Source organism: Argiope bruennichi, chromosome 1 (genome assembly GCF_947563725.1).
Source record: "Argiope bruennichi chromosome 1, qqArgBrue1.1, whole genome shotgun sequence".
Lineage (NCBI taxonomy): Eukaryota > Metazoa > Arthropoda > Arachnida > Araneae > Araneidae > Argiope > Argiope bruennichi.
Window position 1 is genome coordinate 3,430,621 of NC_079151.1, and position 23,504 is coordinate 3,454,124.

At 28.9% G+C, this 23,504-nt stretch overlaps 1 protein-coding gene across 1 annotated transcript in view; it reads left to right on the forward strand.

Annotated features, from left to right (window-relative positions):
* The first annotated feature begins 4,045 nt into the window (after positions 1-4,045).
* Positions 4,046-23,504, forward strand: part of LOC129962008 (sterol O-acyltransferase 2-like) — a 99,517-nt gene continuing 80,058 nt past the window's right edge. Inside the window, exons 1-2 of the mRNA XM_056075676.1 lie at positions 4,046-4,100; positions 8,299-8,366. Coding sequence (XP_055931651.1) covers positions 4,046-4,100; positions 8,299-8,366 — 123 coding nt within the window. The remainder of the gene's footprint in view (positions 4,101-8,298; positions 8,367-23,504) is intronic.

The window sequence follows — 23,504 nt, forward strand, 5'->3', positions numbered from 1 at the left end:
TTAATTTGATTAAAAAAACATTTATGCAAAAAAACCAGACGGATATTAGAAAATATTCTTTGAAAACATCACTCGTTCCCGATTGGATAATATGTGATGCAGATTTCATTATGCTTTATCATCTTTGAAAACCATTTGCTGAATTTGAGAGAAGTTTCTGGAAACTATGACGTCAAAATTCTGATTAACATATTGTCTGCGCATTACACTTTGCTTTCGCATTTTTAATCATTTTGTTATGTTGTGGTGGTGGGAGAAATGTCGCAGATATTCTGTTCGTTTCGTGTATTCCGATTCAATTTCAAATTTGGAAATGCTATGCAATTTTTTTCTGTTCAAGTTTTTTTGATCTCCCAAGGAATGCAAGAAATAGGTCTTTAATTATCAATTGAAACAATCAAGAGACATCAAGATTAATTTAATCTTCTGTGGATTTGCTAAAATATTGGACAAAGAAAAGAAAAAATGGCATCTTCGAACTTCTAAATTACCGGCCATCTTGACGTTCTCTTGCATGCGTATTTGGTAAGTTTTAACATTTTTCTTGTCTTAGTTCTTTGATGGTTGCTATAACGCTTCTTAATTTTGCGATTTTTTTAATAAGTATCGGATACAGAAGTGTTTGATGTATTGATTATTTAATAATTTTTATAACTGAATGCAATTTTTATTGCTAGATGTAATTTAAGACTAAAAATGTGTAATTAATAGGTATTGGAGAAAATTGAAGTTATTCTTGCATGGACAGTAAAGAACGACTGTACGTCTTTCAAGGAAAGACATTAAGTTTATTGTGTTTAAAACCCATGTTTGATTACTTTGATTATTAAAAATTAAATGTAACAAAATTAATTTAAATGTAGTAATTTTATAATCATTGGAAATAATCGGAATTTGAAATGAAATGTTTATCGTTAGGGAAGAAAATTATCCAATTTTATTCATGCATTTATTTTATTGTATTTATATGCATGACATTAGTAATTAATTTTAAAATCTTGACATGATGTGCTGATTATTTGCGATTTATATACAATTAATGTACCAAGAATCGTGTTAAGCTCTTTTAAAATTTCTCACTTATGTTTTGAAAAATAAAAATATGGAATTTTTTTTAAATGGTACTCTTTGAATCTTCAAAGATAGTGAAATGTATTGTCATTTATTTTTCATTAAATTGTCACATAATTTTCTGTTAATTTATCAATTGTGAAAAATCCTGAAGTCGTGATGTGTGGTTTTACTTTGTCACCTTTTCTGATACGCATTATACTTTCATATTCGAGAGCATGCTATGATTAAAAAGGATTGCTCTTGTTATTGACGATAATCATTAAATTTCATTTAATGCAAATTTTCGTATCCGAGTACATCAGATGAAAAATAAAACGAGTACAATTCAATAATGAGTGAATGGCTGTTTTTATCAATTATTTTCAGATGTGATTTCTTGGTTATCGTTTTTCTTATTTTATAAAAATGAGTTAAATTTTTTGCTGTTTAGTTTTAAAAAAAATATATATGCCATCGGGATACAATTACACTTTTAAGGTTTGTGTAATTTGTCCTACGAAATTAAAATAACCTGAAAATTGTGCGTCAGACTATTGTTATTTTTTTGGAAAAAAAAAGCACTCGGATGATTCGCATTGGAGTTTCTTTTACGGCAAATATTAGTGCATTTAATATTTATACTCGTATATTAGTGTGTTAAATGATAAAATATGATATATTTTATTAAAAATTAAATTTTGGCGTTGTGAAATGCATTTTGGTCTCTGACGGCACATTTGAATGGAATTCGCGAATTTCTTTTTCGTAATGTTTTTTTTCTTTTATATAATAATTCAAAATATTTTGTTTATCATTCGTTTTATTGTTCAATTAGTCATACTTATTTTATTTCTTAGTATTTGTTGCCAGATCTCAATATCCTATGATTTTTTTTTTAGTTTTTGCCTGTGTAATGTCAGTGTATAAAAATATACAGACCAATTAATCTGTATATGTATTTGAACTTGGTGAATTATACATTTTCTTTTTCTGTCCCCCCCCCCGCCCTTATTGTATTTTGGAATGGAATTGAAATTGAGTTTTATAGCACCTTTAGAATACCAAAAACATATTTGTTTAGATTGTTATGTAAGTATATTGAATTGAAAAATTTGCAGTGAGATGGAATACCAAAAAGTAGTAGGTAGGCTAAGTAGTTTAATTTAGAACATTATGAAATTATTCACTAAAGATTTGTAATTCATTAGAATTTCTCAAAATACATTTCTGTAGATTTCAGTACAATCGGCTGGATGAATCATTTTTCTGTTGGTTAATAAAAATGAATAATTAAAGTGTAATGATATGAAAGATAATCAGTATGTCTAAAGCAATCGCTTGCATATATATATGTGCAAATGTAGCATATAATTATATGTCAATTACAATTCAAAGGTTTCTAAGAATTTCCACCAAAAAAGATAACATATTCGTGATGAATAAACTATATATTTGCATAACAAACTTTACTCGTGTCATCGGTATACAGCTAAAATAATTGTAGAAGGGAAAAGGCCATCTCTATTACAGTATAAAATGTTCTTGTAAATTTGTAACATTTTTTGCATGCCGACAATTTATTGATATTTGCTGTTTTACCTTATACAGATATTTTATGACAAGAACATCTCATTTTTCTTCTCTGTTAATGGGATCACTTTTAGTCAAATATCTGTAGGTCGCAAAATTGAAAATATTAAGGGTTAGAATACCATTTTTCGTGGCTATATAAACCAACGACCATTAACTGCAAAATCTATTGCATACAACGTCTCTTACGAAAAATTATTTTATTGGATAGTGATGTAAATTTTACAACTTAAGTAGATAGTCGTTTTAGTAATTTACTTTTATTTCGATTTACAAGTTACAAAAATGACTTGAAACTTACTTAGCTTTTAGAATCAACTTCTACTATTGATTGATATGAATGAATCAAATGCATGTTTATACTTGACCTCTTTAAATGACCAGATTTTTAAAACAATCTGTAATGAAATGATTCATATGAAACTGAATGACTTTATTTTAAAGTTTTTATTCAGAATCTTAAAAGGATGTTGTACGCGAGTTTTACGTTGTCACTAGAAATGATATTTGAACCTTTAATATTCTTGCAATTTTGCGACATGGGATGTAGTGAAGAATAGTGTGCCCCTGAGTTTGTCGCCCATATGACAACCCATTGGAAAGCTCTTCTAGCAACCCTAATGCTGTTTTTATTACTTTTTGCAATGGTTGAGTTGTACATGAACTACTATATTTTGAAAAATGTTAAATTAAAAATATTAAAAAAATATAGATTAGCGATTTTAATTTTGTTTTTTATTATAATTAAAAGTTTAATAAAGTTAAGCTTATAATTAAGTTATATTCTTTTTTTTAATGTGAATTCGAATAGAAAATATTTATTCTTTTGCAATTTTTAATTGTCAGTATGCGCTTTAAAAAATCGTCTGATTTCCTATTTTATGAAATCGTCTGCATTCTCACTTTAAAAGACAGCTGCAATGGAATACTTCGCAATTCTAGTAATTCTTTTGGTGTTCTAACGGTTGGTTCCCTTCATAATTTATGATGGCAATTGTGCAAGAATGGATGTCAAGTAAATGGGATGGAAGACAGTATTTCGAACCTGCAGAATGGATGAAGGGGAGCGATATATATATATAATTAAGATTTGATGAAGTTCGGAAAGGATGCTTGTTTGAAATTTTATATGGAGAATGGTTTGATATCGAACAGGCAGAATGGATGAAGGGTGAGTGGAATATATTTTTACGAGTTGATGAAGTTGGGAAAAGGATGTTTGTTTGAAATTTTGTAAGGAGAATGTTCCGATTGCTTTTTTCTCCATTCTTTTCTTTTGGTTATGTACTGTTCCTGTTATCCTCACAGTCCTTATGTTCAATGGGCTAGTGAAGCTTACTAGGTTCCCGCTCCCGCTGCTAGCGGAAGCCGTAGGATGTTTTTTAAGTTAAAATTTTGCCCGATGCCTTCTACAGATCTGTGGAAGGCACCGGGCAGTCTGGAAAAGATACTTATCAGTAAAAAGTCCTAATTATATGGCGGGAAATGGTAACCATAACTGTTCCGCGGAAGTATTTGTTTATTTTGTTCGCCATATTTATTGGCGACTTGGTATTGTTGGGGCAGCAAGGGACACACTAAAATTCACTTTTACAGCGACTTGTTTTCTGGAGCAAATTATTCAAATTTTTTTTACAATATTTGTTTTTGAAAGTAATTTCTCAGTGGACTTCTAAAAAGCTTCGTTTTAGTGGAGTAGTGCATCGAAATATGTCAAGTAGAATTTAGATGTAGATGAAATGAGACATGTAAACAGCCCCACGAATTTGATTAAATAAAGGCATTTGTTGTATAAGCAGATTTTATTAATTCATAAATATTATAGGTAAAATTACTTCGTTTCGAATTAAAATTTAAAAATAAAAGCTTAATAACTTGATTTCATTTATTGCATTACAACTTTCTTTTTGTCCTACATTTGAATATTACCCCTTATTCGCATACATTATAAGTAAGCAATTTATTGAAATGTCGCATTTAAAGCATTAAGTTTAATGAATTCCCTTTCTCAATTTTCATTATACACAGAGTATGATTGCCTATTTACCAATGCAATTGAGATTAAATACTTCAGTAAATAACTGCGTTTTTTTAACCCTTAAATGGGGAAGTGCGGTCTGTGAGATCGCTAGCGATGGATTTTCTGTCACCCCTATTCTATTTTTAGCTCAGTTGAATGTATTGACCCTGTAGCTTCCTGTTTTATGACCTTGAATACACGTACACTTTTTGAACCGATTTCAGCAGATGCTTTTTAAAATAATTCAGTTATTTATTTCTTCGAGCGTGGTCTCTAAGACCGCATCTCCCTGTTAGTGTCCCAGTGATAAACAAGGCTTAGCAGTTGGCGCTAAAACTTGGGCCCCGAAATATCATCCAGTTTACTGATCTTATTATGAAGCAGTACTCCAGACACTTTTAAATGAAGAATAAAGTGATTTTAGTGATAAGGATAATTGTACAGAAGAGTTTTTCGATAAAAGTTTGCATTGAACTGATTTTGATATGTATGTTCAAACATAATTAAATTTTCTAGTGGTAATGTATTTTCAAAATTTATAAAATATACCAAGAGATATATATACAGAATTTATAGGTTGATTTTTATACTAGTTCTTAACCTGTATATTTAAAATGCCCTAGAAAACCGTGTTATGAAAGTCATACAAGCCGATAAAAAAAGGGCCAATTTTACCCATTGTCATTTTTATTTTTCATATAATTGTTGAATTTTGCATTATATTGTCTTCTTCCATATACTGTAAAAATAAATATAATTTAAAAAGTGAAAAGTTATATGCTTTTTCAAGAATATTATTTATTGTAACATGTAATTTGAGAAGAAAATGTATGTTCCAACGCATTTGCTGTTTTTGATAATATATTTCGGAAAATTTCTAAAATATGTCTTTATATCAAGAAAAATATCTGCAAAATATATTGGCAGTTTTTCATACTAATACATTCATTAAAAAATTTAATTTTAGTGTAAATGAAATGCGGTCTCATAGACCGCACCTCCCCAGTTAAGTCCTAAAATTTCACCTCCCCAGTTAAGGGTTGAAATCAAATTTCGATTCATTCGGTAAATTTTTTTAATCATTACTATCAGCTGAAATATTCTGTTTGTACATTTTCTTAAAAACTTTGAAGATTTCCAAAATAGGTGTTTAATGTAAAAGACCAAATGGTTGAAATTATTTAGAATAATAGTCTGCAGTTGCCTCATTTATTTAGTCTTTTCTGTAATCTCTTCCAGCAGCTGCATTGGCAAAAGTAATACCAACGCCTACTAATCGTAACATTTCTTGACGGGAAGTTTGGCTTGAATCTCATGAATAATAATAGGCAAAACTTCTGCAAATGGAACCCCTTTTTTTTTCATCTGCACCTGTCGAATTGTTTTTAAAAGAAGTCGGCCTGAGATAAATAGCGATGGGATCTGCCGATTATTAGTTTCATAAAATTATATTTACTTTATACAAACCTCTCTCAGATGAATCAAAATAGGGGACGATTAAGTCATAAAAATACAAACGAAACTATGTATTAAAAAGAGTATTTATGCATTACTTTTGCCCAATCCAGAATTCTGTATTCTGTAAGTATACGGGATGTTATGACTAGATATTGCTTAGGGGCGTCATACAGAAGTCAAGGTTGAACTTTACCCTGATAATTTTTCAGTCTAGCTAGGAATTGTTTTGCCTTTCATATGTTATGCAATTTCATTGGAGTGGCTGGCACTTGAAGCTTGCTGACTGCCTGCTATGTTCTTCCACTTTTTTTTATTCGGAACAGCAGATTTTAATCTTTATCTGAAGAGCAGTGTGAAATCTTTGACGTTTATTTCGCTTTCAAGTCGCGAGCGTTCATATTCGTACTTAAAATGGATACATTCGTATAAAATTCTCCGATATTGTGTTTTATTCGTCTTAGCATGTATTGTCACAGTATGTAACAATTGATGTGCATTATTTTAGACCAGATTTCTGTAAGTATATGGATAATTCTTGGATCAAGTAACGTTATTCAGAGATGAGGTTTGGGCTAAATCCGAAAAATAATTTTTAAAAAATTCTCCGAAATCCTCTGTGCAAAGAGAAGACTGAAATTTTATCGAAAATAGAAAATCGCCTGTAAGCGATTGCATTAGGTAATTTATTCTTTTAAAAATTAATTATATTTTTCAATATTTTGTTTAATTTTTGTCAATATTTTGTTTAACTTAATTTTTTTTAAAACAGAAGGACGTTTTTGGAAAGTTTTTAAGTATTTATGGAAGTATTTATATAAAATGTTAAAAAAAATCACAATACATCTGTGTCAATTTAAATAACCTACATTTTTGAAAATAAAAATCTGTTATTTGAAAAAAACTACTTTTAAGTATAGAAAAAAAACAAAATTAGATGCATCATTAAACGCATAATATATATAGTTTTTGATTTTTTTTTTTTTTGTAACGTGCCGTTTACCACTTTTGATTTTATGTTAGCGTGAAATTTATCATTTTTAAAAACTTAGACATGCAGCTAACCTGTACCCTGTTTGTCATGCTTTACTTTATTTCTTTTATAGGTTGACATTTTTTTGTTCTTTTTCAGTTATTTTATAATAACTACCAAACTTTCTTTTTTTTAATTCCGGTTTATGGTAAAGGAATTTGATAAAATATCACACTGAAATTTACCATCGTTTTAAATGTTACATTAAAGTAAATGCAAAAGGTAAGAAAAGGACTGCAATTGAAACTTAATGAAAATAGAATAGTTTTGTAAAAGTAGATTAATCAATTTATGGATGATTTTTAAGTATGTGACTGGAAGACTGCAGGTTCGAAATGCTATTCCAACCAATATCCACTATTTAGTGGTAGAATTCCGGATTAGGCAGCAATCTAGGCCGGTGGACTGAGATGAGATTTAGCCCCTTGGCGTACGAATTTATTTAACTAATTAGATGAGGCATATCCTTCTTCGGACAGTAATTATTTTAATTCCTATAATAATATAAGAAACTTTGCATAAGCATTTTTAGGCGATTTTTATATTTTAAATCTATGGATTTAAAATTCAGTAATTCGACGCGAAAATAAGATGCGTCATTGAAGGGGTTTATTAAAACGATTTTATTTGCCTAGCTGCTAAATTAGTTAAATATTACGAATTCTTTAGAACATAAATGACAATTATTAATTCCTTCACAAATAGAATTGCTGTGTTTTCTATTTGCTTCATTATGCTCAATTTGTTTTTCTAATATTCGAAAAGAACTGGGCATCTGCTTGAATAACGTTTATTTGCAAATGTTTTCATAATTAAAATAAACATAAAATTATATTTTCATAGAATGTGAAGCAAAAATAAGTGTTAAAATGTTAAACTAAATTGATCATTTGTTTTTGTCTAAAACTATGAAACGAGAAGCCTAAATATGCCCACTGCATGTTGTTAAAAATGTCTTAATCCATAGCAATTTGTATCCATTTTTCTTCGTTATTTTTTCTTCAGTATTGTATTGAAAGTAGCTGCCACTTCTTAAATGTCTTTAGTTTTATTAATGTGTTTTATTTTTATTTTTATAAATGTTTTTTTAATACTTATACCCAGTCACTGCATTTGTGTTTTTTATTAATAAAACTTATTCTTTCAGGCAAGTGGTATCATTTTGACTCGTCATTTTGTCGACTCATCATTTCATCCATTCATCTCTTCATCAATGTAAGTTTCATTCAAATTTCAATTTTTTTTTTGTGAAGGATTGGCCAAATATATAAGTGCACTTGACTAATAAAAAAAAATTATTTCAAGTAGTTACTATATAAAAAAACATTTACTAGTATCTACAGAAATGAGAAGGTGGTATCGGTTTTGTTTTTGGGGAATTTTCTTACGCAAGAGTCTGCTGAAATCGTTGTCTAATTGCACTAAAAAGCTTTGGATAGGAGGATAACATGTTGGAGGTCCAATTCCGACAGAAAGTTATTTGTAAATTTAGAAATATGGCCTTATAAAAGGCCTTATATGGTGTATTCTATTATTAAATATAAAATTGTCTTGTTTATGTAGCGTGCAAAATTTTTAATTGATTTTCTAGGGTCATAATTATGTGGTCCAATTGCAATAATCATCGGATGATTTAACAATGAATTAAGAATGCAATAGATTAATTGGCTTATGTGCTTGAAATTTTCACATATTCTGTAATATGTGGCGGTGATTTCTCTCCTTAAACCGCAGTAATACTAGACCTTGGGACAGGTTAGAAATGCCATGTGTGTTTAATGTCTTTATTCCCAGGATTCGTTTAAGGGCGTTTTATGCTTCGTCGTAAAATGAAGAAACCCGAGTATGCATTTTAGATGGCTTTTATTTAAATTTTTTAAACTAAACTTTGACACAGAATTACAAGGTCATATACCAAATTTAATTTATATAGATTGCGTTTTTGAGTTCTTGCGTGAGAATGAATGTACCAAAAGACGGTCAAGCATTAAACAGGGTTCAGTCGAAATCCAGTACGGATCTGCACTGTAAGGGCGCCAATCATGTATCAGATTCGATACATGGAACTCTCTAAATTCTATAATTGTTTCTTTGTACTCAAACTTCCGTTAACGGATTTTGAATAGAAATTGATGTAAATTAATAAACTTGATTTACAAACTTCACGCGATTTTTTTTTTTTTTTTCATCTGGCTCTAAGTATTTTTGAGTTATACGAGTTCAAAAAGGATTTCATCGGACTAGAAGGATGAAATGTGGGGGATTCGTCAGAATTTCGAGCATGAACTTTTTAATGATTGCAATAAATTCTCTTTGCTTACTTCTTATTCAAGAATGTAAAAAAATGATTGGTACGATTTTTGTTGCTGTTAACTACATAATATTTTTAAAATTCGATAATTTGTGGAATTTTTTAAATCAATTTGATATTTGGTTCCAATTTATAAGCATTTAGTGATTACTTGGCTTGAAACCATTTCTACTATTTATGAAAGTCGTTGTCAGACAATATCAAAGTATCTGACTCCGAAACGGAGAATAACATTATTTTGGATTACAATAGATTAAACTGACACATGGAAAAATTGACGGATTTTGTTAGAACCTAAAGACGAAATAAAAGCATAAGCAAAAATATATACGCATATTTTTAAATTTTGCTTCCTGGTAAAACTTGTAACAATTTTCCTCTTGTTTAATGCAAATCATTGTGTCCCATTTTTCAAAATTCTTTCTGAATTTATTATTAAATGGAATTTCGGAGAATATGAAATAAATGGCGGATGATCCATCTAAATATTCAAAACATTGTTACTTCTGTTTTAATTATGAAAATTTTATTGTTTTTTTACATTATCATATAAATATTAAATATAATTTATATTTGCTTATTTAATAGTTTTAATTCTTTTCCTATTGTTTCTATATTTATTTTAGCCAAGATTCTTAGATGATATTTTACTGAAAACAATAGGTTTTTGTTTATTAGTGTATTTTGTAATTTTGTATTTCTAAAATTTTTGATTAGACGATTCAAAAATGTCATTAGATCACTAGTTTCAAATGATAATATTTATTCTAGACTGTTCTCTATCACTTTCTGTAATTATGCGTTATTTTAAGATAGAATAATCAATTTAAATCTAATCTTCGGCAAATTTATTTTCAAAAGTTTAAGGAGACATAATGACGCAACATAGTTTTTTACATAACTTGATCGTTTCTTAGTATGATTTTAGTCTCGCAAAATTTCGGTACTAGTTATAATGTACCAATTATTTTCAATTGTCCTGTTGTAAATATGCTTTTATTTGACAGTGAATTTTAATCATGAAGTGTGAATAATTACAAAATTTTATGTAAAAGAACATTGATGAAGGTAAGTAGTTGCATACTGTGTAAGCTTCCTAGACTGTATGAAAGCAGTTTATACCGTCATGTGAGTATTTTGAATTACAGCTTTAATTGTGGATATATGCCTTTTGCATTTCCATGGCCATTGTGATAAATAAGCGTCCTTCAGATTAGAATTCCCTTAGTTTAAAAAAAATACTATCTACTAAAGTAAAAATACTATCTACCAAACCCAGTCCTCTAAAATACATTATATTCATTATTTTTCTTTATATTGTTGAATTCCCGGATTGCCTTTCATCTGGCGCATTTTTTCCCCTTAACCGTCATTGGTGATAAAGCAAATTCATGCTATTTAAGCATTTATATTCTTTACCAAGACATTCATAGATTTCACACATATTTTCTTTTGTGAAGTCGGGTATTTCTCGGTATTCTGTTTAATTTCGGTTCGAATTGATTAAGTTTCCTTCGAGTCTCGGTCTTTTGATATTGGGTTGAATAATAGTGCATTATTAAAATTGGTATATTTTGGAATAATTTATTTCTATTTTTTGAATAGAGGTTAAACTATTGCATTAGACTGTAAGCTGATCAATTAGAAACGTTCTTTTTTTTTTTTTTACGAATTTGATAGAAATTCCATGAACTATTAAAATATATTGATAGTGTATCAAATACAAATAGTCAATTCTTATCCGTTTCCTTACGTTCACATAAATCTTGGATAAATTTACTAAAACTGAGCCTCCGCTTAAATAATACAAACGTCAAGACCGCGCAGTCGTGGTTTACTATAAATAATTAAAAATAAGGATACCTTCACAAAGCTGCTAAAATAAAAATGTAAGCTAAAATAAAGCATTAATATTCTAAGCTAAAAATATGAGATAAAGGTAATTTATTGAGTTAGAACGCCCATGCGTAGGGATACAAAAGCTTAAATTCGTCACTGGAATAATGAGTCATATTAAAAAGTTTCAGATATTAAATTTTGAAATTAATTTATATGTGAAGATCATATATAAAGGACATCGTTAAAATCACATTTTCTAAACACTAATGAATGAGTGAATTTGCTGTTTGAGGAATCTCCTGTTAATAATAGAAAGATCACATAAAAATAAACTAGTTTTTACTTAAAAATAAGATGCATTTTGCGTAAAATTTTTTTAATATTCATTTACAGTGATTATTAAACTGGAGAAACTTGAAAAGAGGATTTTCTAAATTAACTTTAAAAAAAACAATTACGCCTGGTCATTTTTGGATAATGAGCACTATTTTATAATAAAAGGACAATTCAGGGTTCTTATTAAATATAGGAACAAATAATAGATGCATATACAATCTTAAGATAGAATTCAGGACAATCATAGGTGTCTTCTCTCTAAATTGTCCCAATTTATATTTTTCAAAAATATCTTTCGAGCAATAAACAACTCGGTTATCGGCAATAGGTACGAATTTTTTTTTTCGGTCATTTCTTTGAGGACTTTTTTAATTGCTGTGATTGAATTGCTGCTTTCCTTTTTTTTCTATTTAAATAACCTAGAAAGTCCATTAAGTAACTATTTTATCATTGAAGGTTCAAGAGTTTTAGTCGGTAATAATTTTGCTGTTGAGCTTACCAAGATCCCAAGCGTTTTTCCTAGTTTTTGTTTAGCCTCTTTCGTGAAAATTGAGCTAATTTGATCAGAAATGTAATAGAATGAAGTCGTACATTTTTATCGATATTTAATTGCTCTATGCCATCAGCAAAGATGAAACATCCAAAAATTTCTTTAAACGCATATATACTTGTATCAATATAAACCATTCACTTGAGTACTTTTTCAGTTGTATTTAACGATGAATTGCTGCTGAATGTTAGCTGGAAAAAATATTTTGCCGTTTGAATTGTTTTATGTTTGTTTAAAATGACCAATGGAATACTAAAATGAAAACTGTTTATCCTATCGTATTCTTCAATATTTTTTTTCAAAAAGAGTTATATACAATATTTTTAATTGTTATTAATCCTATTCAGTTATTGTCTCTTTCCTTTGCATATGCAGGAAAAATTGAGTCCTCAATTCGTAAATGAGTATTCATTATTGTCAAATTCATAGTTACACTCAGTTATATTCATTGATTTTTCATAAAAGTTGGCTTTATTAAAATAATTACAAGGTGATATGTATCAATCTACAAAGATAGTAAAATCATTAATTTAAAGCACTTTCTAGGCTGTATGTTTAGCCGAAGTTTCAAGATCAAAACGTTTACCATACTTTCGCATCAGGAATAGATAGTTGCGGTTTAAAAGACTGCGTATACGGATTTGATGCTTTTAAAAATATTTAGCTCTTAAATTAGGTGAAAACTACAATGTTACCTCGTTTAAGGAAAAAATTCTTTTGGATGATAGTTTGGATCAAATTTGCTTTGTTTTGCAATAATTGCATCTAAATTGTGCAATAACTAATATTTTCAAATATTTTTCATATTTAGAAAATTAAGATTAAGAACTTTTAAAAAAATAGTCCTTTTTAGAAAGTTTTCCGTTAATATTTAATTTTGCTGTACATTTTTTTAAAATTCTTATAAAATCTTTATTAAAATTAGATTTGATTTTGGAAGCCGAGAATTTATTTTTTTTGTAAAATTTCAATCGGTCAAAATTCGAATGCTCCATTTTTATTCTTAAAACTTTTTACTGCTACGATTTTTGACATTTTAGTGGAGACGATTTCGAAAAATTGAAATTGAGAACTTTAAAGGTTTAAACACAAATTTTATAAAACCGGTTTATATAAAATGTTTTTCTCTATAATAAACAAGCATGTTTAAATCGGAAAGTAGCAATTTAATAATTGTTACTATATCAATATAATTAGTAATTGTTAAGCAAAAATTAAAAACTTTTTATTTGATAACATTTTTCTAGTCGACGAATTTACAAAGTCATTCTCCTTTATATTAAATTTATTCTTTTAAAAGCAGTGAAATAATTGTAAGCTATTAAAAAAAATAACGAAAGTCTTGAAACAGGTCGGCTGTTTTCAGAAAGACATGGAATAAAAAAAACACTGCAAAAATTTTAATTGCAAAATTTTTTGCTGGAAACAGTGCTGTAATGTAAAGAGCTATTCCAAATATTGACTTTGAAATTTTTAGTTGTATCCGCAGTGTCTTTAATTTTGATTTAATTAACGAATTTGACTCTCAGATTTTGAAATCTCTTATAAATTGATTTATTTGAAACATCCGATTTATCGTCTTAGTCTTGACATTTCACATAAAATTTTTTCATTGAAAATCTTTTAATTGATATTTCATTAATTAAAAGAACATTTTCAAACCTTTTCGAAATTTAAGTAATAAAGGAATTGTGTTGATACCTTAAAAATGCTAGCTGTTTTTGTTTTGTAAAATTATCCCAAATAAGGAGCGACGATAACACCTACCAAAACAATTGCATCACTGACTAAATATTTTTTCGAATTTTTCGAAGACTTAATCAAAAGTTTAGAAATGGTTTGAAAATTTTCATTCCAACGGTTTTTAGGATATCAAGTTCCATACAGATGACCTTAACAATTTGAAAATTTTAATCTGTAAATAATATTTTGAATTATAAATATATCAGCGCTTGCTTTTAATTTTTGGACCCTGTTTTCTTCAAAAAACGAACGAATGAATGTATCTTAATCTGCTTTGCCTTTTAAATGACGGAATCCTTTCTCGTTTGTTAAAATGAAAAAAGAAATTTAAATGTAAAAATTTCATGTTTAAATCTCTATTACTGAAAATAATAGTCGAGTTTGAGAACTGTTTAAAATTCTTTTCAACATGTTCTTTTTGAAAAATGTAGATCCGTTTTGCATAAGCTTTAAGAAATCTCTTATTTTCCTTGTTTGTAAAATTTTGCAAGTTTCAAAAGTTATCCTTTTGATCGGAGTGCAGGCTAAGAAAATGCCATGCATTAGTTATTTCAAAGAAGTTGCGAGTTTTTTTAGTAAACCGAATTAAAACAGTAGAATTAATCATTTTCTCAAGTGCCACTTGTGCCTGAATGATATTTTGAGCTTATAAAATAAAATTTATAAACAGCAAATAAATCATTTGTAGATGTTAAATCCTATATTTTAAATATATTCAAATTTTCCAAGGCTCACTCACTTAAACTAAAATTTTTAACTCTGTAATCTAAATAGAATACTAAGAAATCTCAACTATTATCATCTAATGTAAACGGTATATAATTTTTTGCTGGCAATTTTATCGTTAAATTATTTGTATAAGCTATGAAAGGGGGGAAATAAACATGATTTAAAGAAATGACTGAGATGTCTCTCTATACATAGAAGGAAAATATCACAATAATATGTTAATAAATATGGGAAAATTCGCAAAAATAAAGAACTTGATTCGCTAGTGAAGAAATAATTTGATTTCAAAAATGTTTTGCATGGCTTAATCGAATGAATCCTTAAATGAATGAAGAACGGTTAATTAACCCTCTTATCAAAACGACTCTTATTGTAGGATTTTGTTACGACAGTAAAGTCAGAAACTAATTAATGTAAATCTGAAGTTATATTTTTGTGCACGATGAAAATCCTACTCAGAATTATCAGCTAACATTTAGGGAATGTAGCTTCAAAATAAGCAGTAATTCAGCAGAAAATAACAAAAATGCACAAATGAGGGGAAAAAAACCTATAGTAAATTTACAGACACTCAAACACAACATAAAGTCTAACCAAATTAATTGAATAATTATTATACTACATTTGTATAATTAGTAATTGTACAAGCAGACCTAAAATTTTTCGATTTAAGACTAGTTGATCAGAAACAGGGAAAAGATTGTAAATGTCTATCCACGGGAAATGATTGTATAAAAAAATTTCCGAAAATGATTTGCTCCATTTCTGTAGCTTTAGTATTCGCATTTTTTCCCGGTTTCCATCGGAATGCAAAAGGTTTATTTTGTAATAGTGTCAATACATTTATTTGTAGTGGAATCTCATTTAAAAAGATATGTAATGCAGTTTGTATTTTTAACGCAGTTATTTAACTACGCATGAGTAAGTAAAAGGAAATTCTTTCTCTAATCGGTGTGACGCTCCTACCCGTGTCGCTCTGTTGTTGTTCTCGTTCCGTTGGAGCGATTCATTCGACGCGACAGTCCTCGAGAAGGAACAAATCGATTTCTAAGTGTTGGTCAAGCATGAACTTCTGTTTCTGCAACGCGTTTTATCTAGTGGGAAGGGCTGAAAATTTGAGATGACACAAAGGTAGAACGAATTTGAATCTCGTATTTTTACAAGACGTTGGGCTACAGTCTTGGATCAGAATTTGGAACCATTTTTAACTCATTCACTGCTAGATATGTTAAGAATGTTTTTCTAATGTCCAGTCACCTGAGAATTATCGAAAATAATGCATTCTGCGGAACCCTCACTTGACTTGAATTTCGCCTTGGTTGAATTGAAAATGTGAACTTTTCTCATTTAATTTCATTGGGAGGATAAATTTGCTTTCTATTGGGGGGAAAAATTAGCCTGTAAAGTGTTGATCCTTTAATGAATTTCATGTTATAGTTACGCTGCATGTAAATTTTTTGATCGTTTAAAATATTTATATTAAAAAAAATTGATATTTAAAATATTTTTAAATTATTTTGTATTGAAAAATGAATACGATGCCTTATTAACAAATAGCCGTGAATTTAACTCACGGTTTAGGATCAAACGTCTTCTCTCCAACACTCAAAATTTAGGAAGGAATCGAATGAATATAACAGCTTAATGTAATTATTTTTCTTATACAATTGATACATAATACTCTATTTTATTTTGAATTTTATAATATTAATGTATATATGCAATACGCAAAGTAGCATCTCTTAAAGTAACTTTAGAGTTGCTTAGGAAGAGACGTGTTATTCTTTCTGCAACTGTTTATAGAGATCTTGTTTCTTATATCACCAGCGTATTTTTTTCTTCTTTTCCTATTCAGTTTAAAAATAAAGCAAATCTAACTGAACAGAACTCGGGTTTGAACAATTTAACATGGCAGGGATTTGAATTTAAAAACCGATATATATATATGTTAATTTTTCTCTGCTGTTTTTTTGTCTACGACGTTTAGCAGCGGTATTAGTAGTTCTAGTAATAAATTTATCTGAATTCATGTAATTAAAGGAATAACTATTTGAAAAAGTATTCGAATATCTTAATTAAAAACTGAGAATTCAAAAGCACAATTTGAAGAAATTTATGGGAATTATTATTGGAAAAAATTAACTCTAGAGAGGAAACTCTCTCTCGAACTCACAAGAAAGGTTTGCGATGGTTTTGAGAAACCCACAAAAGCTGACGAATTTTCGATTCTTATGATCCCAGTGTTATTCATGTATATATTTAGTACTTAAATAATATTGACTATTTCAAAATAAAAAAAAATACCATACAGTCGCAGGAAGATCTAAAAGTGTTATGTAAACAAAATTACCTTGCAACACTATTATCATAGGATGCAACGTCTTTGGTAAATGTATCAATCGTAAAAAGGTTTCACTTCATAAATTTTTTATTGTGCATTCATTCTCATGCTCGACACCCACTTTTAAATCATGTGATTAATGTAAACAAAAAATAATACAATGGGAATAAACTCAACGGAAGCCACAGCGATGTGGCGATTTGCGTGAAGATGTCTAATTTGAAGACGCATTTTTTGCATAGCAACCATGATCGACTGGAAAGGTAATGTTAAGGAGGCACACCGGTCCTTAAAGAAAAGGAAGAAAACAACGCAATTTTGTTTCTGGTAATTTTCTGGATGAAAAAATATTGAAATACAAATATTTATTGCATCTGAGAAAACGAAATATAGACTGAAATAATGGTTCGTTCAATGCATTCCTTCTGCTTTATATACATGAGAAACTAAAGACACGTTGAAACTGAAGTTTGACGAGTACAATTATGAAGCATAAAACAGCAAAACCTTTTACCTATCCTTTTTTCGGAAGATCTTATTTTCCCATTTAGGAAAACACATTGCTCAATCATTCTGAAGTTTGGTTCAGTACATCGTTTGGTTCAGTTATAAAAATAAAAAGAATAATTAAGATTATTTTTTTCGGCACTCTATGAACCTTTTGTATGTGTACTTTTGGTTCGTGAAAAGCAGAAGTAAAAACTTTGCTAAATCCAACAGTAGCAGTGAATGAGTTAAAATTGGAATTTCTTTTACAGTTTCATGCGAGTTGTTCATTCCTAAGAAAGATCTGGTATTTGAAAATTTTACCTCAATTCTTACCCCAGCTCTCTGTAGCATCCAAAAAATTATTCCAAAGCTGATGAATTCTTTCTTTGAATGACGTACATTTCTTACATAAGAATTGAAAAAATGTAATCTTTCCATTACATCAGTTCATTCCAACTGATGTCATCAGTTCATTCACTGATGTCTAAACATTCAGATACAAGATTTTGAAGATGTATTACATCGCTTAGAATAAATTTACATCTAAAAATCAAAAGTTAGCACATTTAATAATTAAGTTAATAGTTGCTTATTAAAATAGTTAACAAGATCCAATTATTGAAGCCAAGAGAAATGATGGATTTATTTGGCGAAAATAGGCAGTTGTGTGGTGCAAATTTTTTAAATGTATATCGAATTATAAATCTGTCCAGTTTAAATCTTAGATGAGTTCCGTACAGGCGGCAACTGACATGAGATGAAGTTCTTAAGAATATTTGGATCTAAAAGAATATGTCGTAAACCGTAAAAAATTGTGATGAAGAGAAATTATGGCTATAGTACAATAAAATTCTGTCTGAACATTCACTATGTAATATTATGCTGAATATTGTCACAGTGAAGGCCTGTTTACGAATTCAAACTGAAAGAAAACCAAATTTAGAACTAATTTTAAAGACCAAAACGAAACAAAATCATAAATAACCAATCTGCTAATAAAAAAAATCAATGATTTTGAAAGAAAATTTGAAAAATACCTGGCAAGTTAAAAATGTAAATACAAAAAAATCGAACACTGAATCGTAAGTCTTTGATGTTCTTTGAAAAAGCAAAAAAAAGTATCAAAACTTTTTTTCAAAAATTCCGATTATGTCGTCCCTGTAGCGTTTTAAAAGCCTAAAGACTCGTTTGATTCAGGGATGATAGGTGTATTCTGATCAAGACTGTAGTTCATACACACTGTTTGCTTTAGTGACTGTACAACTGACATTTGATTTTTGTTTTTTGTACTGAAAAATTTCTGGCCAGCTCTGGTAGTTTTTCATTTAATCAAGTATTTTGGGGAATAATTTTACTAAAACCAATGATTGATGCCGATGCATGCGCTCTTCTGGAAATGCTAATTCAAACAATGGAGTTCATTCGGACTCTTTATGAAACCGAATTCCCAAGTATTCTTCTATCTTGGTTTGAATTATTTTGCTTAAATAGAAAATACATTATTAATCCAGTTGGTTAGTTTTTATTCGAAGAATTTCGATTAATATTTTTGTTGCAAATCCCTAAAGTTGCTTTTTCCGAATTGGAAGGTAGCGTATGTTTTTCGACAAAATATTAAGTCTCGCCATTGGCTTCTGTAGATGATATAGAAGTTTACAATAGATGGCATATTCATTTCCTTTATTTAATATTAGAATTGTACACGCTGCCTGCAATATTTAAGTTTTGTCCTTGAAGATGAAATTTTTCATAAAATGTGAGTTTAAGACTCGAAAGACTTTGAAGACTACATAAAAGTTTGGTTTTGTTTCTCTTTCTGGTTCAAAAAGAAATTTGAATAAGATAATACTAATATTATGTAGTTTCTATATTTCTAACTTCGGGGAAGTATTTCAGATGACCTTTAAAAGTATAGAAAGTCATAATAAGCGATTTTAAAGTACCATTGACAGCTTATAAGAATTTCATCATTTTTTGAATTTCATTCTTATCGGGAATGCTGAATATTTCTTCTCTTTCAACATACATCATTTGGACTTCAAACGAAATGTAGTGGGTCTCATTTAACCCTAAAATTATGACAAATAATGGAATATATATAATTAAATACTGAAATCTATACAATTAACATTGTAGAGAATAGTTGGAAATTATACTTTACTTAATTATAAAGTAAATCAGGATTTTTCAGCTCGCATATTGGAAGTAAATACAGTGACAGGTATTAATATTTTTAAATCGTATTGATATTAAAACATTGAAACATTTTAAAGAAAATAAATTTGTCCTAAATATTTTCTTGCCATCACATATCAACAAGCTTTAAGCAAATTTGGTATCGTGAAGAAAAGTTCAGTAGAAATAAAAGAAACTTGAAATATTTTAAATTCATGATGAAATTGAGTATATGCACAACGGGTGAATGGTTGAAAAGTAGAGACACGCATATGTTTCTGATTATTTAAATAAGTAGTAAAATGTAGTAAAACCTCTTCCCTGCGATTTTTTTAAATGAAGTAAAAATTTATTCGAAGTTCTTCAACGGAAGTTTTTCTTATAAGGTAAAAAGAAACTCGTTTCTTGTGATGCGGTTATCTTCGGATTCTTTACATGCTCGCTTGCTAACACGGGAGATGTTAGCAAACAATCCTTCGTGATGTTTCAATATAATCCACTAGTTTACTTTCAATTGGATGGATTTGAGACACTATTTAAGCAGTTCTCATTTTCAATATAAAAATACCAAATTATTTGTTGAATGTTCATAAATTGAACAGATTGAGCTAATGAATCCAAACATTGTCAAATAATCAGTTATGCGTCGATCGATATTTTTAGGTGCTTTGTTTTAAATTGTGGTATATTTTGTACTGTATTTCTTATCGAAAATTTTTATTTTTGGCATGTTATCCAGCCTCTTGATTAATTGGCAACTTGCATGTTTCAGTAATTATGAATTTCAAAGGAAAGTAACTTCGTAAGATTTTTCAATATTATGAATTATCGCTGTAATTTATAATATTTTAAACATAGATAATTTGATAGAAATTTTCTTATTCGACTTGTTGTCATCTCCTTTCTACAATATAGTCTTGAGCTCAAAAGTAGGTTTCTGGTTATGCCTTTATGGGCCACGGTGGCCTTGTGATAAGGTGTCAACTTCGGAACCGGATGGTTTCAGGTTCAAGACCCGATTCCATCGAAGAACAGTCGTGTAAGCGGGTCTGGCGCACGTTAAATCCGTCCTCCAGCTGTTGAGGTTTGGAGAGAGAGGGGGAGGGGGTGCCACCTCAGGTTCGGCCTCTTCATCTGACCGTAATTCAAAATTACCAGAACCGTAACAAAATAGCCCTAAAGTTGCTTTTAAACATAACGTTAATGTAACTAAAATTGTTTATGCTTTTCTTAGAAGAGGAAGATAGATTTTGGTTGTTTAGAGGGATATTTTTTAAATGGGTTGAAAATATTGATTTTTTTTATTTTTAATGTAATACTCTTTGCGTGTTAGGAGAAAAGTGTATCTTTGGGGGGGGGGATGGAAATCGAGCTATTCATAGGAAAGCTTTTTTTTTGTCTTCATTGGCTATAAATAGTTTAATTTTTACAGAAAAATATTTCTAGTCTCGCATAATATAGCTTTTCTTTTGGAAAAAAAGACTAAGCAGAAACCTGAAATTCAGTTTACCCCTGTATTTAAGTTGAGGATGAGACGCTTTGTTTCTGTAAAGTTCATCTAATAAACGTACTGTTTCAACATTCCTCTTATCTATAGAGATTTAATGTAGGTATATTTTATTATATAAAAATTTAAGAATATAAAAAATGTCTGAACGCTAAAAGTTTTTATAGCCTTTGGCATGTATCTTCTCGACAAGTGGAATATATTCTTTGAAATAATTTCAAACTTACCGAATGAACAATTTGATTCATAGGAATGCATGAATACATATCGATTTACGCCCGAATCAAACGATTTATTGCTTTATCTTCAAATCTTGATAGTGGTTAAGAGTGTTGCATACAAATATTACTAAAAATAGTGGAGTGTCTTTAGCAAAATTTGAGATCACAATTTTCCTCTTATTTCTCAAGTTTAACTAGAAGGTGCTGTTTGCGATTTAGAATTTCTTTAGATATCTGTACTTAGAAAAAATTCTCAAATAATTAACTCAAAGAATGTTTCTTTAACAAATTCGAAATACTGTCTAAAAAATTTGAAAAATTAAATTAAAATGAATTTGAAACATTTTTTTTTATTTAACAACAACAAAAAAAAAAAAAAATGGAAATTTGTTATATTTACAAATAGCGTTTAAAATTAAAAACAACTTCTTGAAATAATTAAAGGCCTGCCGAGAGAACAAAATATTTCATACAAAAATGTAAAAGATGCAACTTAAAAAAAAAAAAAAATCCTTAGCGTATTCGTCATTTATCCAAAGAAAATTCGTTTAGAATTTCTAGATATCTTAAATGTACTAAAAAGTGAATATTAAATTATTGATAAATAATTTGTATTAAATATTGATTTGCTGGTATTCTTTTAAGATGATTTTAAACGATGTTTCATTTCCAAATCTGTAAATTGTCATTCGGTATAAATTAACAAGACAAAAAATAATCTAATCCATGTATTATTTTTAAAAATTAATGTTGTAAAAGAATCGGCTTAAAAAGTTGATTCAAGTTTGATTTCTCTTCAAGAATTTAAAAATCAGTGCCTGAAAATTAGACGAATTATTTTGAAAGCCTATTTCGTTATTCTTTTTATTATATCATTAACAATCTCTTCTTTAGTATTTAAATAGTTACTTAATTTTAATTTACGATGATAAAGGAAGTGCATTCGATAGTGACAATTGAAATGTAATTTTCTCCAGGTTAAGGATTGTTACATTTTCATGTTTAATAAATGCGAAGGCTTTTACTCTATTCAAGATGTACTTGCAATTCATGTATAGTTTCCTATAATGTATTTCTAAATAAAATTCGACAAAAACATTTAAAAAATAATTTGGAAATATAAAGTAATATTTTGAGGGGAAAACATCGATTAAAAAGCTGAATAGATTTTCTAGAAAAGAATACCAAAATGCTTGCATATGCCTATCCAATAAATAAAAATTATGGGAAAATAGTGCCTTTCAAATGAAACAATCTTCTCCAGCTGAAAACAAAACGATTTCAAACGCTTATTACGACAGGAAAAACCCTTAACAAAATCCAGTTTTGAGATAGGTTTTCAGAAAAGAACACTGAAATAATAAGACATTTTTAGTGTAATGAAAAAGAAATTCGTGTAAGAATTATTTCAGATTCCAACAATTTAGACACTTAACTGAATATCTTGATTCTTTATATTCCATGTCGGAAACTTTTTAGATTTTAACCTGTAGCATAAATGTTCTATATTTCGTGTTTCCGAACTTTCTTGAAAGCAGTCAATGCATTTGATAAAATGTGTAGTTTTATTAGCACGGTTTTACTTCAAAGAAGGCTGGTGAACTGATTGGGATAGGTTGTGGTTCGGTTGATAGTTAGACATGCAACTCCACTTGACTACAAATGCTTTCATAAATTTTTTATTAATTTCGAACCGGCAATTTTTGTCGGTCAAGAGTGAATCATCTGCCTACGAATCATAATTATATAAGAAACAATTCACTTTTCACTTCAATTCACTTTTGAATATTATTTTTAATTTTCATCGAGTTTCAGAAAGTCTTCTGATGAATGTGTTTATCAACAGTATCCCGAAGGGGCAAATATGTGTTCATATTTTATTTGACTATTGAAACTTATCAAATCTTTTTAAATGTAGGTGTATCACATTGGCTTTTGGATATTTACTTTGATTATTTGAAAAGGTCTCAGTCTTTATTATCACAAAATATAATGTTATCGCTCCGCATAAAAATTTTTGAAAAGTAAATAAAAATTTAAATAAGTCTATTCTTTTCATAAATTCTTCCAATCTTGTAAAGACTGAAATAGTTACTTTCAACGTTTTCTAGA